Source organism: Ictidomys tridecemlineatus, chromosome 9 (assembly GCF_052094955.1).
Source record: "Ictidomys tridecemlineatus isolate mIctTri1 chromosome 9, mIctTri1.hap1, whole genome shotgun sequence".
Classification (NCBI taxonomy): Eukaryota; Metazoa; Chordata; class Mammalia; order Rodentia; family Sciuridae; genus Ictidomys; species Ictidomys tridecemlineatus.
Genome location: NC_135485.1, coordinates 107,743,332 through 107,760,343, shown reverse-complemented (window position 1 = coordinate 107,760,343; position 17,012 = coordinate 107,743,332). Strand labels below are relative to the sequence as shown.

Genomic DNA, 17,012 nt, shown 5'->3' with positions numbered 1-17,012 from the left:
ATTCAGATCTGCCTCTATATAATTTATCAATATTCATAAGCAATGTACAGTTGCCAGACTGATGATTTACAAACTGAAGATTGGAAAGCTTGTTATTTTTTACCTATATTTTTATTGATGTATTATAATAGTGAAATTATTATATAATCATACATACACAGAATATAATATATAATTTGGTCCATATCTTTCCCTAATATTGTCCAGAGTTTAAAAAAAACAAAACAAAACAAAAACAAACAAACAAACAAAAAAAAAAACAAGAGTTAGTCCTTCTGTTTCCTGAACAGAATCTTGAGGTGAAAGACAATAGTCCCCAAACCATGTGGCACTTCCCACAGCTCAGCTCAGCTCAGCATCTGTGGGAAAGGTAATGGCCAACTTGGCTCTTCTAGAATGAAACAGGATGTAGCTGCTGGACAGCTTTCCAAAAACTGCTCCGTGCACACCCAGGAAATTCTGTTCTAAAGTTCATTGCCACAGTTTCAGGTACACCAATGCTGCATATATGCAGAGCCAAATAAAAATGTCATAGTATCTGCATTAGTGACTTCCTTTAGCCTAAGTTCTCTTTACAAGTTTGATGAATTATCTCAGTCTCAAAAGTGTAAATTAGTAAACAGTACAATCATTATTTTTTAAGATTTGTTTTTAAGGGACAGTAATCAAAATATATAAAGAAGATAAAGTATGATTATATGTCATTTTTCCCAGATGTAAACTTTTTAAAAATGTTTCCTGATAAATCCCAATTGGCCACTCTTTTTTAAAAATTTTTAGTCGTAGTTGGACACAATACCCTTATTTTGTTTAATATTCTTATGTGGTGCTGAGGATTGAATCCACTGCCTTCAACGTGCTAGGAGAGCACTCTACTATTGAACTACAACTCCAGCCCTACAGCCACCTTACACACTTGTAGACTCAGAAATTTTCTGCCTCCTCTTCTAGAAAGTTGTGAAGTGGGAGGTTTCTGCAAAGTTATTGTTAGGAATTCTAACAAATGGCTTTTAGAGATATTGGAAAGCTTTGTATGTTTCTCCAAAAGCATTGTTTTTAAACCCACATTATCAAAATCATTTAGTGTTGGAAGTGGACCATCAGAATTCTCTCAGTCCTGCTCATATTCATCCACACTCTGCCCTTCAGATGAGGAAACTCAAATATAGGCAGGCTGAATAATCAAAGTAATACAATAAATTCAAGGATTGTCATCATGATCAGTGTTCAGAGACACATTTTGCCTTCAAAGTTTTAAAATTGGAAATGTAATTTTTACAAATACTGAAAAATTTATGATTATTGTATAGTTAGTGGATTTTTTAAAAGTACATATGGTAACAAGAATATTTTCCCTGTCCATCTTAACAGCATCAATATTATTTTTGAAAATTTTACCTGACCAGCAGGTGGCAGCAGTTGAACCCACTATAGAGAGAGGAGGAGGAAGTACAGAACTGCACTTTTCAATGTGTGTGTCAGGTCCAGTTTGTTAACTGGATAGCCTGTGGCTACTGGCAATGGTTCTGCGACATGCTCTCCCTTCATAGAATTTACTCATGGATTTAGATTCCTGATAGACTGCCCATCAGTGGGATCTTTGGCACATGGAACCAAAACTTTAGACATTTTCCTAAATTGACAAGTATTTATCTCTTTGTCTCTGCATTTATAAAACTATGTAAAATATAGATTCCAGGTCTGACAAATATAAGGAAATACCCTGTCAATTATAATAGCTGATATTTATGAATACTTTCTATCTGGCCATACATACATATGCTACCATTTAATATATTACCAATACACTTAAAGAGAGAATCTATTATATCCCCCCTTTACAGACAAAAGTTTGATCTATTAATAGGAAGTTAAGTGTCAGCTTATAAGAAGAAAATTAGGATTTAAGTCTGGCAGTCTGACTCCAGAACACAAATGTATCTGTCTCAAAGTCCAAAGAGGCTTTATGTTTCTCTCATCAAAGCCGAGTTTTTATTCAAGACTTTGTTATGGGTATGTGGGGGAGTGTGTATGTGTGTCCCCTGTAAGCCTCACGTTTATATCAAGGAGTCAGTAACTGTAAATACTTTGATGTCCAAATATCTCTATTGAAATCAGAAAGTCCCATTTCAATAAATGGTATTTAGAATAACTGTGCTTAAGTAAACTAATAAGGCTGCCATTTGTGGTTCTGGGCTGTGGCTTTTGGAGGTAGACCTTAGCTTTGGCAAGTGTCTGATAAGTGTAGTGCTCTGATGGCTCTTCAAAGAGCGTTTAATGCCTACGATATATATATATATATAAGGCACTGCGATGCGGTGGGCAGGGTGTATCACCTGAGCAAGACAGACATGACTCCAGCCATCCTGACACCTACTGGAGGTGACAAACAAGTAAATACATTTTAAAATAGATATTCTGATGAACATCCTAAAGGAAACTATGAAAGGGCTGTCAATAAAGGATAATGAAACTCCAAAGATGATGGATTCGATATAAATATTCAATATATATGACTTTGTTTTCATCCCTAATACACAGTGAGGTATAGTTTTTAAAAGATGGAAGCTACATGGAGGTGAAAAAAGAGAACACAAGAGTAAATAAAATGGGAATTGTAAAGATGAATAAATGTCATCTGCAGAGGGAAAGCAGAGAACCAACCTACACACCATACACAGCCCTCAGGTGGCTCAGGAATGGGTAGATGTGTCTAGAGTTGGGGTTAAGGAGGTTGGGGAGGAGAGATGAAGCCTGGTGGAAAACCGTCAAAGAAATTTTAGCATGAGATTGGGCCGTCATTTCATGCTGCTAGACAAGGGCCCATTTCTGTCCTGTGCAGAAGACTGGAGGTGGTAAAATAAATGGTTTCTGGGACCAAGGATGTCACACATATCAAAAAGATAGGATTTAATGAATGTATGCACACTGAATGATAAACTGCTGATGCTTCCAGCCCTCTCTTACTACTTATCTCTGGAACAGGGCACCAGACCTTCATCTTTGGGCAGAAGACTAAAATTTTCTTGGCTCTGTGATACTCAAAATCAACAAACCCCATCCACATGCTTAGAGCTTTGAGTAAACTGTTAAAACTCCCTACTCTTTATCATGGATTATAGAAGATGGTCTGACTAAAACAGAGTGGGATAAAAAGCAACTTTGCACAAACATACAATGGGGAGGGAGATAACATTATGGCCATTAAATAGATTTTTTTCAAAGAAAAAATACTATAATGAAAGATATTATCAAATTTAAAAATACAATGTCAGAAATTTAGAACCCAAGAGAAGATTGATGGATAAAGTTGAAGAATTCTTCAAAAGTAAGGCAAAAAAGCAAAAGATGAGAGATAGAGAAAAGATCCACCTTCTGAATAACAGGAATTCTAGATAATGGGACATAATAAATGAAGGGGGAGGAAACCATCAATGAAAGAATTAAAGGAAATTTCCAGGGCCTAAGTCCTAGATTAAACTGGCCCAACGAGGAAACAGCATAATGTATTAAAAACAGTATGATGCCAAAGACTCATCATTGTGTAATTTTAGGAATCTAAGGGTAAGTGTTCTACAATCTTTTAGAGTGGTGAAAAAAAAAACAGGTCACATAAAAAAGGTCAGTAACTACATTAGATTCAGACTTCATAACAGTTAAAAGTCCACAGATAATGCTTTCCAAATACGAGTGAAAAATTAATCTCAACATAGAATTCCATACCCAACTAAACAATGCAACACATATAAGGATTAAATTAAGACACTTGCAGACAAAGACGGTCCCCAATTTTTATTTCCTATGATCAGTAAGTTGTTGGATGATTGTTTCACAAAAAGGAGGCCAGAAAGCAGGAGAAAAGGAGGATGAACTCAGAAAAGAACATTCAGGATGATATTTAAGATCAGGACACAACCCTGCCCAAGTGTCTAGGCAACCAAACTCTATTGATGCAGTGTGACTCACAAGACAGACATGTCCACACCTCCTGTCATCAAACCCCAATTTAGCTTTTGGAATACTAGAGGATGTGCCCCAAATAAACAATGAAGTACACAAAGAAAGAGGGCAACATTCAGCAAACAGGACTCAAACTTCAGTGAATGGTATCAGTGGGATGGTAGGGAAGGGAAGCCCAGTATAACAGTTGTGCAGATAACCTAGAGAGGTCCACAAAGGAGAGAGCAAGTCTTCAGGTCAGATAGTTCCAAGAACATGGTAGAAATAGCAGGATATCTGATATCATTGACCTTGTGGAAAATCCAGAGACTGTGGATAATGAGGGAAGATTCGGAAATGACAATAAAAATAAGAATTAAGCAAAACACAAAAGGCAAATATTAACTTTGAAGAGGAAAAGTGAGAAATGAAATATTATTAAAGTACACTACAATGCACAGTTCTGGGTATTATTTGCATAAGCATACTAATGTAATTGTGAAACAGTAATTTAAGCAAAATTTAATGTAACGCTATTGGGAGCTCAGAGAAAGGGAAACAGGATGACTATGTTAGATAAATTCAAACTACTATCAGAAGAAGTCCACAGAAATTATCTAAAATTGGTAAGTCAGCATCATATTTATATATTCTATAGAAATATGGAAATGTGAAATCCTAAAAAAAAAAGCTAAAAAGATTTAAAAGAGGGTAGAATATGGACAGGGGTTGATGTAAAGAGTAAGACAGAGAATTGCTATACTCTGCTTTAAAACTTTTAATATAATTTCATGTTTTAAAACTAGACCTACATATGACTTAGATTAATCCCAGCAGCTTGGGAGGCAGGAGGATTGAAAGGTCAAAGCCAACCTTAGCAAGGCCCTAAGCAACTCAATGAGACCCTGTATCTGGATTACACACACACACACACACACACACACACACACACACACACACACACACACATACACACACACACACCAAGAGCTGGGGATGTGGCTCAGTGGTTAATCACCGTTGGGTTCCATCCCTGGTACCAAAAAAAAGGAATAAAAAAACCCAACAACTTTAAAGCACCTAAGAAAATTTCTAGAAAGTGGTACGTGATTACTAGTAATAGTGAACTGATCACATTACTTTTACATCTTGGTTTTTCTCTGCCCAAGGAAAAGTTGCCATGAAATCATCCAATGTATCTGCAATAGCATCGACTTGACATTGTTCCATCTCTGTTTTTCCAGCCAAATCTATGGAATAGAGAAAGATCATGTTATACCTGAGAATATGTTCAATTTAACTTACTATATTAAATAGGCAATACACTCATGTGGTTGAAAATTCAAAGCAATATAAATAGTATCCAGTGAAGGCCAGCTTCCATTTGCTCATTTTGCTCCTTCACCTATTTTACTTACTGGTAACCACTTGTAATCGTTTCTTATTACTCTTCTGTTGTATTTTTTTTGTGAGGTACTGGGGATTGAACCCAGGGGCGCTTTACCACTGAGCCACATTCCCAGCCCTTTTTATTTTTTATTTTGAGACAGGGTCTTGCTAAGTTGATCAGAGGGAGAGGGTTGGGGGGTGGAAAGTGGTGATTCTACAGATTGATTAGAAAGAAAGAATCTTTAAAAGAATCCAAAATTAGATTTTTTTTAACTCAAAAGTATAAGAGTCGGAGAGGAGGGGGAAAAGAAAATGGAACGTAGGATAGAAAGGGGAGATCAAACAAAAACAATAAGTAAACATTTCTATTGTTTATCATCCATGCCACAGGTATAGGCACCAACAAAACAACCCAGAAGTCACTTTCCCACTTGAAGCCACCTCAGATAACCCTCGGTGTAGGCAAGAAGACTTCCTTTCTATTTTTTTAAAGCACTATTAGAATGAAGGACATCATGAGTACATGATTTTAATAGTCCAAGAAATTTTAACCTTCATGTGCCATATGTATTTTAATTTGATTTTAATTTCTTTGGTAATTTACAAATACTTAATGCTAGCAAAAGTTCGGGTTAAAATATACCTGTCCAAATTTTCAGCTAAATTCAAAAAAGGACTTGGTCACAGAGCAAGGTGTTAAGGGGTGGGGGCAATATAAAATTGTCTAGTTGTCTAGGAACTCATGGAAAGTTAAACTAATATAGATGATACATTGATACTGCTCTGGCTTTTAATCCCATTCTATTTATATTATAGTGTTAAAAATAATTATTTAATGGATATTGAATGAATATCATGTTTTTTTCAGTTAGCAAAATTCTTGAATACAATAAACATGTTACCTGTGTTTCTGGCAAAGTATCTTGCTATTGCCAGGCTCTGGTGAAGGGTAAGACCATCCACTTCCAAAACAGGGATTTTACCAAATGGAAGAGCTAAAAACAAAATAAGCAAATAATTGACTTTATAATAGAAGCAAGAGTTCTGATAGAATTATGATACTTCTGTTTTTGTTGATAACTGTGGGAACAAACTGTGATTTTTAAAGTCATAGACTTCTTAAATCTGTATTCTTAAAAGGAACATTTGACATCTAGTGGAATCTCTACATTTTGTAAGTTTGAAAAAAGCAGTTAGAAAACTGATTGTAAAGTTCATTACAAAACTGGCTCTAAACCCCAGGTTTTTAGGGTTGCTAATCCTACACCCAACATGGTCTCATAGAGTTACTACTTTTTTTTTCTTTAAAGGTAAGGTTCATTAATTTTGTGGCCTCAAAAATAGATCATGTTAATTATTATTTAAAACACAGTGTGAGTAATTTAGCTAATTTACAAATGAGTTATGATTAAGAAGTTAGCCAAAACCTTATTGAACTGCAAACATTTTGTACAAATATAGGACAGACTTATAACAGATGCACTATTAATACTTTGTAAAACCTATTTGGGTGGGGTGGGAAATGGGGATTGAACCTAGAGGTGCTTGGCCATTGAGCCACATTCCCAGTCCTTTTTATTTTTTTATTCTGAGACAGAATAAGTTGCTTAGGACCTTGCTAAGTTGCTGAGGCTGTCCTAGAACTTGTGATCCTTCTGCCTCAGCCTCTTGAGTTGGGAGGTGCGAGCTGGGATTACAGGCATGTGCACACAGCCCTATTTTGTTTTGATATCTAAATATATTTTGTCACAAAATGATATACATTTATTGTAGAAAAATTATAAATTTAAAAAATAATTCTACCAGTTATGACCATTTTAATGTTTCAATTGGTTTTCCACATATATTAAATATCATAATGTATTATATTTTGTTAACTTCTTTATTCATTTGACAGTATTTTTTTAAAAAAATCTTTCTAAATTTATGAAATACCTCATTTTAATAATCATGTACTACTTTACTATGTGTATAACTACAGTTTTACCAACCAGTGCCTTAGGCTTGGACATATAAATATTTTGGAAACAGGGAAAAGAATATTGTCACTTGTGATCCATGACCCTCACACAAGTACTGGAATCAGTGTTGCATCGTACTTTCAACTCTTTCATCTAAATATTAAGTACAGAATGAAGGACAGTTCCCATCAGGAATAAAAATACCTTTGATTACTTACCAAGTGTGCCAAGTACTATTCTAGGTGCCTGAGATACTGCTGTGAGCAAAACAAAGTCCCAAATAAAGTTGACATGTGTTGAGATACCTTATTTGAAGCACAGTACATAAATAAGAGGGAGTTAACATGCCTAACTTGGGGAGTTTCCTTGGTACTCCCAGGGCATACTAAGTACTGAACATGTCCATCAGATTTTCTAGTACTTACAACTCTATGAAGCAAGTACTAGCTATCTATCTGCTTTTAAAAATGCAAAAATGTTAACAAAGTTTATGTAAATTGCCCAGCTCACACCTGATAGAAGTGGGATTCAAACTGAGATCAGCTGGAACCCTTTCTCAGCTGTTTTGATAATCCTAAGAGCCATATTTTGTGTGAGATAGTAAAAATCAGAGCAAGCTCAGAACATAGTATCCAAATTAGAGAAGGGTCCAAAAACTGCCTTTTATGAGGATTGGCTGAAGAACCTTGACTCGCTTGGCCTGGAGGAACAAAACTAAATAAAATGTAATGTCCATCTTCAAATATGGCAAAGCTATCAAATGGAAGAAAACTTTGACTTACTCTGACTAGCTCTAAAATGCAGAACTAGAAACAAAAAGTAATTAGAAAAAGATATTTTAACTCATGATGAAAAGTAAGTTTGTTGACATCAGACTCGACAACCGGAAGCATTTGAGCCAACCCTGGAATAATTGTCAACAGATGAAACATTGTCTGAACTTAACAAGCAGAAATTTAAGACAAATGCAAAGTCCCTTGATGGTTCCAGAATAATTCCAAAATTGTTGGAGGTGTCACTTAGCAGGAACACCTGTCAAAAAGCTTTAAGGAATTTAGTGACACTGAACATGATCCCTGGTGGGATATGGATGCCAAAATAACTACTGTGATCTTGATAAAATGTCTTAGAATTTAAGTAAAGACTTGTAATAGGGGCTGTGGGGGTTAACCTTGGTTACCAATTTGATTGCATTGAGAGATCCAGAAAATTGGTAAAGCACACTTCTGGGTGTGTCTGTGAGGGTTTTCCCAGAGACAATTGGCACATGTGCCAGTCAACCCATGGGTAAGATCCACCATAGGACTGGTGGTCCGGATGAGACAAAAGTGGAAGAAACAGGGAAGCACATATGTGCAGGGCAAGCTCATCTCTTTAGAGTTTGCTTTTTTTTTTTTTTTTTTTTTTTTTTGCTGCTACTGTTGTCCAAGGATGTCAGACTCCAGATTTTCCAGCCTTTCCTTGTGGACTTGCACCATTGACTCTTCAGGGCCCCTCCAGACCTTCATCCTCAGATTGGGGCTGCATCGTTGGTCCTCTTGTTCTGAGGTTCCAGCTTATTGGACTGAGCAGCGACTGGTTTCTCCTGCTCTGTCTCCTATGGTCGGCCACCATGAGTCCTGCTTCCATTGCATAAGCCAGTCTAAAAAGTCTCCTCTTATAGTCATCTCCATGTTCTGTGGGGTTTGTTACTCTCAAGAGCTCCAATTAATGCTAGTGAGGGTCCCATTCCACCTGTGCAAGGTTGTGTCCCCACCAGCACCACATATTGCAAGACAGATGTCCAGCGCAGCTTGTTCAGAGATGTCTACTTGGGTCAGGATATAAATAGAACATTCGAGAAAGAGAAGATTGAGTTGTCTGTAGAATCTGCGTGTGATTTCAGCCCTCAGATAGTCAGTGGCAAACACTGTCTAAATCAAGAAGTAGAGTCAGAAGTGCGGAGCTTGGACTGAAATTCACAGTGATGACCGGAGAAAGAAGGAAGTCTGAAAGTTATGTGGATTCGTGAGCTAACTTGGCACTCGATTCTGAATTCTGCCAGAGATCTTTATCTTCACTCAGAGCATTGTGACTGAACTGACCACTCACCAGAGGCTTTTTCCCTATGATGTCTTTTTTCTTCCTTTTTTATTAGTGTATTATAAGTGTACATAGCAATGAGATTTGTTGTTACATGTTCGTATATACACAGTCCCTATGATACCTAACAGAAATTTAAGTTTCTTCAGGTACTTCCATGTAAAATGAAGAATAATTTGTTCTCCATGGATTAAAAGGATAAGTTTAATTAAAATGATAAGTATGAAAGCCATAGGAGACAGATTTTGATATATTTTTTTTTCCAGTGCTGGGGATTAAATCCAGGGCCTTGCACATGGTAGGAAAGTATTCTACCACAAGCTACATCCCAGCCACAGAATTAAATTTTATGTAAAAGATTCTTTTAAAAATTTGTCTCCCTTCCATTTTCTGTATCCTACCTATTCCCAGAATTCCAGTTGGAAGATGGACTTCCTGAACTGATTGATCCTTTATTTCACTTATCTTTTGTCTTTATTTTTCCATTGCCTAACTCTTTGTTATAGTTTCTGGAGGATTTCCTTATTTTCATCATTTTAGTAATTTATTTATATTTTGTTTTTAATTTTTAAAAACATTTTGCCTATGAACATCCCTTTTTATAACATCCTATTCTTGGTCTATGTATAAAATATTTTCTTTTATCTCTCTGAGGATTTCATGTTTTTGAAGGTTTTTTGGTTTGGTTTGGTGTTTTTTGTTTTTCTTACTAAATCAATTTGGTTTCATCAGAGTTGGCTCCCCCCGCACCCCTCCTTTGTTTAGATCTGCTTCATACTGGAGACCTTCTCAAATTTTCATTGATTTTTGTTTTGCCATTCTTGTTTTAAGGAGGCAAAAAAAGAAATGCTAACTGGATATTCAGTGTGTGGGGGAGGGGTTTGCCAACAGAGCAAACCGAAAGACCCCCATCTGTTCTGTATCTATGTTTTCTTGGGCTAGTCAGTTTCCCCAAGAGAGAATTTCTTCAGTTTTCTGCCTAAGAGATATTAGCCTGCTTATAGCATTTCAATTTTAGATCAGGGGGAAGGGGATTGGGGCTTCACCACTTAATTTGTAGACATCCATTGAATCCAGTCTTCATTGTAGGAGTGTGTCCTCAGACATGCCTGTCATTCAGAATCCTCTGGTCAGTCCTCTCCATGCTTCTCTAGGGAGGGAAGGGGAGCTGGTGACCAAACTGCTACATCACATTCTTCCGGTCAGTCCTTCCAGCTCAGGTGTTAGGGTTGTCTGTTGCTACTAATTCCGGAGGCTTTTTCAGGATCTCTGCAGTGATTCTGCTTGCACTGTCCTCCTCCAGGTAATGTTTGAGCTTTATGGTCCCATTCAGTCAACTGTGCATTCTTTGACTTGCATTCTAGCTTCTAGAAGGTTGTGCTATCGTATTTAAGCTGGATTTCTTTGTCTGTATGGGATTTTGGCTTTAATGAAAAGTACTTTAATATATGAAGGGAGAAAATGTAGACAGATACATACCATCTTCCAGGTTAAACTAGGAAGAACTTTTTAGTAGAAATACTCGAGGATGTAATGTGTTGACTGGAGATTTAGTTCTAGGTCTAACAGAAAGAATATCCTGAAGGGTTTCAAATACCTGAGAACATAGCTAAACTGGATGGGAGATGAAACCAAATAATAAAAATAATAAAAACTGCTTTTGTAATAAAAACTGTTTTTTAGGATCTATTCTTTCCTTTCTTCTCAAAGTAATAAAAAACAAAAGTTTAGGCTGGGTAAGTAGTTATCATGATAAGGTCAACATATCCCAGCTTCCCTTGTGGTAATATGGGATGATGTGACTAGGTTCCTGCCAAAGCAATGCGAATCACTTCTGATAGGCAAGCTGGGCAAACTGGGGCATGCCTATAATCCCAGCGACTTGGGAGGCTGAGGCAGGAGGATCTTGAGTTCAAAATCAGCCTTAGCAATTTAGTGAGGCCCTAAACAACTTAGCAAGACTCTGTCTCTAAATAAAATATAAAAAAAGGGCCGGGGATGTGGCTCAGTGGTTAATTACCCAGGGATCAATCCCCTGTACCAGAAAAAAAAAAAAAAAAAAAAAGAGTGACTGTTCTTGCTGCCAAAAGAAAGAACGGTGCCCCTCTCTCTTTGACATTTCCCATGAGCTAGAGCGTGAAGGGAGAGTGACCTTGTGCAAATAAGACAACAAAAGATGGCAGATCAACAAGAAAGAAGGAGCCTAATCTTTGACAACTTCATGGAGCAACATTTTTGCACTAACTTTTGGGATGTTTTGTTGTTGTTGTTTTTGATACCAGGGATGGAATTGACACATCTCTGGCCTTTTTTTTTATATTTTATTTTGAGATAGGGCCTCACTGAGTTACTGAGGCTGGGTTTGAACTCTTGATCCTCCTGCTTCAGCCTCCCAAGCCACTGGAATTACGGTGTGCACCACTGTACATGGCCCAACCTGGGTTTTTATGATTAAGAAATTTCTATCCTTTTAAATTTTATGAAATTAAATTTTATAAAATTAAGACAATTTTATGTTGGGGCTGTTTTGTTAAGGCCCTTAAAACTATTCTTAATCGTGAATTTTAATCTTTTTCAACTCTAAGAATCTTTGAAAATATTAAGAAAATGCAGAAACTCCATTTTGAATAACAACGAAAAGCTAAGGTATAAAAAGGGAAAGCCATGAGAAAAGCTAAAATTAAAAAAAGCTACATTTAAAAACTAAAAGGCAGGGCTGGGGATATGGCTCAAGTGGTAGCGCGCTCACCTAGCATGCATGAGGCACTGGCTTCGACTCTCAGCACCACATAAAAATAAAAGAAAGATTTTGGGTCCACCTAAAACTAAAAAATAACTATTTAAAAAAAACGAAAAGGCAAATTTTGTTATAAGTACCATCCCTCTCCCTCCCTGACCATCTTGACCTAGTTAATTAGTGGGTAAAATGAATGTTCCCTATTTTATGTCCTCCATTTTAAAAACCCATGAATAAAATTTGATATCAGAAGAAAACTTGGAACATTTAGATAGCAACAGTAAAGTTTCAGGAGAACAGGAAATAAGACACTGTACCCCTGCAGAGAAGTGATTTTTTTAAGAAAGAATTCATGCTTTCAAAAGGCAGCTGCTGGGCTGGGGATATAGCTCAGTTGGTAGAGTGCTTGCTTCTCATGGAGAAGGACCTGGGTTCAATCCCCGGCATTACCACAAAAAAAAAAAAAAAAAAAAATCAAATAAGGCAGGTGTCAATTTATTGTTGCTATATCATAGTATTGATGTTGTTGGCATTTTCTAGTGCAAATAATTTGTGCCATACTATTAAATTGATCTGGATTTTAAAGCCAACTCTCCTTGCCATGGTTGTGAAACTGGAAAAAAACTGTGCACTTCAATTATCCCAACTGTAACATAGAAACAATAATGTGGCCCATGTCATTCAGCTCTTCTGACAAAGCTTGATCCTGGTTTATCTTTATATTATCTGTGAGGTTTGTATTTTCACCTGTAATAGAAAATTTGCTGAGTCACAGAGCATTTCTTTAGTTTACCTGAACTTGCTGGTTCTCAATGTAAATCTATGCGAGATTGGAAAATTGGGGGTACTGAAAATTGAACCTAGGGGTGCTTTAGCATGGAGCTACATCCCCAGCCCTTTTTAATTTTATTTTGAGACAAGGTCTTGATAAATTGCTTAGGACCTTGCTAAATTGGTAAGGCTGGTCTCGAACTTGTAATCTTCCTGCCCCAGCCTCCAGTAGCTGGGATTACATGTATGAGCTACATGGCTCTTTGATTTTTTTCATTCCCTGAGGAAAGCTGAAGATTCTGAAAGTATATTTCCCTACTTATTCGTGAATTCTTATTTGGGCTACTTACTTGGTTTTATTTTAGGCCAGTCAGCATGTTCTATTCTGTGATCTTCATACTTTATATCCAAATAAGCAAATATGTAACGGATAATTTCTGCTCTCCCCCTCATATTAAAATAAATCAGTTTGTAGTTTGGCATGGTGAGATTCTGGAAAGAGAACAAAGAAGGGAGTATTATAACAGCACTCTAGAGATTCTCAATATTTTTCTTTGATGACTTTTTTGAAAACTTTATAGCATCTTTCGAGATAACCAGAGATATTAGAGAATATTTCAAAGCAAAATTATAAATCACTAGCTAATAACATATGAAGAAAGTTGAGAGAATATCATCTCTCTCCTCCACCCCCCCCTCACTCTTTCTCAGTGGATATTCCAGTGAAATACCAAATCCAAATTTTATTCATAAAAATATTCAGATTAAGATGATATCTCATAGCCTCACTAGTATTGCATAAGTTTGTAATTAATCTTCATCCACAGCAATATTTATGTCCAAAGACTGGGAAATTTAAATCTTTTTCTGATGTTTTCATATGCTCTATTTCTCTTCATTAATTGGGTTATTGAGAATTTAAGAACCTATTCATTATCTCTACCCAAAATATTCCTTTCTGTAAATCAGTTACTGTTTGGCTTATGGTTTTTTTAATGTTACACAATAATTTTTCAGTATTCCACTTACATCAGAATATCTTTAGCTCTTTTGATAAGTTATTGAATCATTATAAGACATTTTTCCAAAATTCTATTCAAATGGAGTATTTGAGCCTTATCAATTATTTTGAATAAAGTTTTGTTAAGCTAAAAAAAGGGTCATAAATACTAAAAGTATGCATAATGGTATTCTCTGAGAAAGCAGAATTTTGCAATGGTCAATAACAAACTCTTTAGAAGTAATTTGGTATTTGTTCCTATTTTTCGGTTTTGTTTTGAAGTGATAGTCATAAAGTATCTAATCTATAATATGATAAAAAAAGATGGTTATCTCAGCAAATGGAGTAGACACTTTCCTTTTAAAGATGTTTTTGTCCCTTTAGCATTTTGTTTGGTTGGCTACCGTGGTAACAGCTGGGAGGTTGTGAGGACAGTTGAATGAGGGCCGAAAGGACAATGTACACACAAAAGGAATGTGAACGTGCCCCCCGCCACCTGTCACCCACCCCCTTCCTTAACTGTGGTTTTCCCTCTTGGCCTCAAAGGCTTGCCCTGTGTTTTGTTCACTGCTGGTTTTGTGGGTCACATGTACCACACAAACTCACTGCATCTTTTTTTTTTTTTTTTGGTACTGGGGATTGAACTCGGAGGCACTCGACCACTGAGCCATACCCCCAGCCCTATTTTATATTTTGTTTAGAGACAGGTTCTGAGTTGCTTAGCGCCTTGCTGTTGCTGAGACTGGCTTTGAACTTGGGATCCTCCTCCCTCAGCCTTCCAAGCCACTGGGATTACAGGCATGCACCACTTCGCCTGGCTCAAACTCACCCCATCTTGGGGTGGAACAATAGTGAGCAGATTCCTTCATTGCTCTGTATAGGAAGAAACTAAACTGAAGTTTCAGAAAGCTTTGCTAACACCAGCTATATCAATTAAATGTACATCATGATTTTCTGAGTATTCTGTGATTTATAGATTTCATTTCCAATGTTTATTAAACAGTTAATTACTTTAAGCACTTATAATAGAAACTGCCCAGTTTTGTAATGATCAGGCAACAAAGAAACTTTTTCATTTAAAATTAAATTTTTCACTTAATTGATCCCTGAATTTAAAAGTCCACTTTCATACTGATATAGATTTGGAGATTAATGAGGGTAATGCATATAAAATACTTAGCAAGTAATAAACCCTTAATAGTCATCAGCATTGGTAATAATAACTCTTGGACTATAGTCAAAGTTGAATACTGTGAATACAACCCAATACTATAATAATTATAATAATTGAGTGACAATATATCATGACAATTATTCATTTAAAATGGTGAGTTAAAACACTTTAATCTTGCCAGGTGTGTTGGCACATGCCTGTAATCCCAGCAGTTTGGGAGGCTGAGACAGGAGGATTCCAAGTTCAAAGCCAATCTCAGCAAAAGTGAGGCTCTAAGTAACTCAGTGAGATCCTGTCTCTAAATAAAATACAAAATAGGGCTGGGGATGTGGCTCAGTGGTCAAGTGTCCTTGAGTGCAATCCCCCATTCCCAAACAACAACAACAAAGAAAACCACTTTATTCTCTACTAAAAATGTCTTCCAAAGAATATTCATGGGAATATTAGATCAAAAGAAAAATTGGGCTAAAATCTCAAAACAAATGCTTATCTGAAATCATACCACATAAAATGTTAAATGCAAATAATGAAAGCCTGAATTTCCAAGTTTGACTTCAAGTTCATCTACTCTGGAAGCCTGCCTGTGGAGAGGATAGTCTGGAAATAACTGTCTGGTTGCCTGTTGTCCCTCTCTGCCAATGATGGCAATTCCTAGCACATCCACTTCTCGGGCCCCAGGTTTCCCAGGCCCAGATGTTGTGGGTTGGAGTGGGTGCTTCTTGTGAGAAATAAGTGCCACATCCAATCATTTCATGTTCTGCTAGTCCAGTCCATGCCCAAATGACATGGGGCACAGAGCTCACATGTAGGGGAGTGTTCTCTAAGAGACGATTGACTAAAGGTAATGAAAATTCCTAGATTTATGGCCCCAGATTCCCTTGAAGAAGAAATATGCATTTTAAAGATTTCAAATTTGGAGGACTAACCAAACTGCTCATCGGAACAATGGGATTGTTATTAAAGTTACTTAGAAATGTGGACTTGAGAAATAAATGGTGGGAAAGATATGAAAGCATGAAACTAATAAATTACAATTTATGTTAAAATAAGAGGTAATAAAGATCCTTTTGGAAACAGAAAACATCTTATGTAATCATAAAAAGGGATTATTCTTATACAGGAAATATAAAGCACAATTGTTATAATTCACAAAGTAGGAAAAATGTCATTCTTGGCAATTATCAGAACACAAGTAACAGTAAATGTTGGCAAGGATGTGGGGGAAAAGGCTCTCTCCAATGTTGCTGGTGGGACTGCAAATTGGTGCAACCACTATAGAAAGCTTCCTTAGAAAACTTAGAATGGAACCACTATTTGACCTAGTTATCCCACTCCTCGGCATACTTACAGTGACGCAGCATATCAATGCTTATAGCAGCTCAGTTCACAATACCCAAGCTATGGAACCAACCTAGGTGCCCTTCAACAGATGAATGGATAAAGAAAATGTGGTGTATATATACACAATGGAATATTATTCAGCTACAAAGAAGAATGAAATTATGGCATTTGCCAGTAAATGGGTGGAACTGGAGAATATTACGTTAAGTGAAATAAGCCAATCCTTCCAAACCAAAGGCTGAATGTTCTCTCAGATATGTGGATGCTAACCCACAAAAGTGGAGAGTAAGGGAGAGGAAGAATAGAAAGTTCGTTGGATTAGACAAAGGAGAATGAAGGGAAAGAAGGGGGGATGAGAATAGGAAAGACAGTAGAATGAATAGGTCATAACTTTCCTATGTTCATATATGAATACATGGCCAGTGTAACTCCACATCATGTACAATCACAAGAATGGGATTCTTATTAGACTACGTAATATTCCAAGTATGTATAATATGTCAAAATATACGCTACAGTCATGTATATCTAAAAAGAACAAATTTTTTAGAAAGTGACATTCTTAATTGTTCTATCGAATATTTTATATATTAATTTTTATAGATTCTTACTGTCATA

At 36.5% G+C, this 17,012-nt stretch overlaps 1 protein-coding gene across 6 annotated transcripts in view; it reads right to left on the bottom strand.

The window, feature by feature from the left end:
* Positions 1-17,012, bottom strand: part of Hpgds (hematopoietic prostaglandin D synthase) — a 77,703-nt gene that overhangs the window by 4,952 nt on the left and 55,739 nt on the right. For all 6 annotated transcript variants that reach the window (XM_005337557.5, XM_013363908.4, XM_013363909.4 and 3 more), the window contains 3 exons: positions 13,230-13,371; positions 6,231-6,323; positions 5,080-5,189 (listed from right to left, as the gene is read on the bottom strand). In XM_005337557.5, the coding sequence (XP_005337614.2) occupies positions 5,080-5,189; positions 6,231-6,323; positions 13,230-13,362 (336 nt within the window). In that variant the 5' untranslated portion in view covers positions 13,363-13,371. The remainder of the gene's footprint in view (positions 1-5,079; positions 5,190-6,230; positions 6,324-13,229; positions 13,372-17,012) is intronic.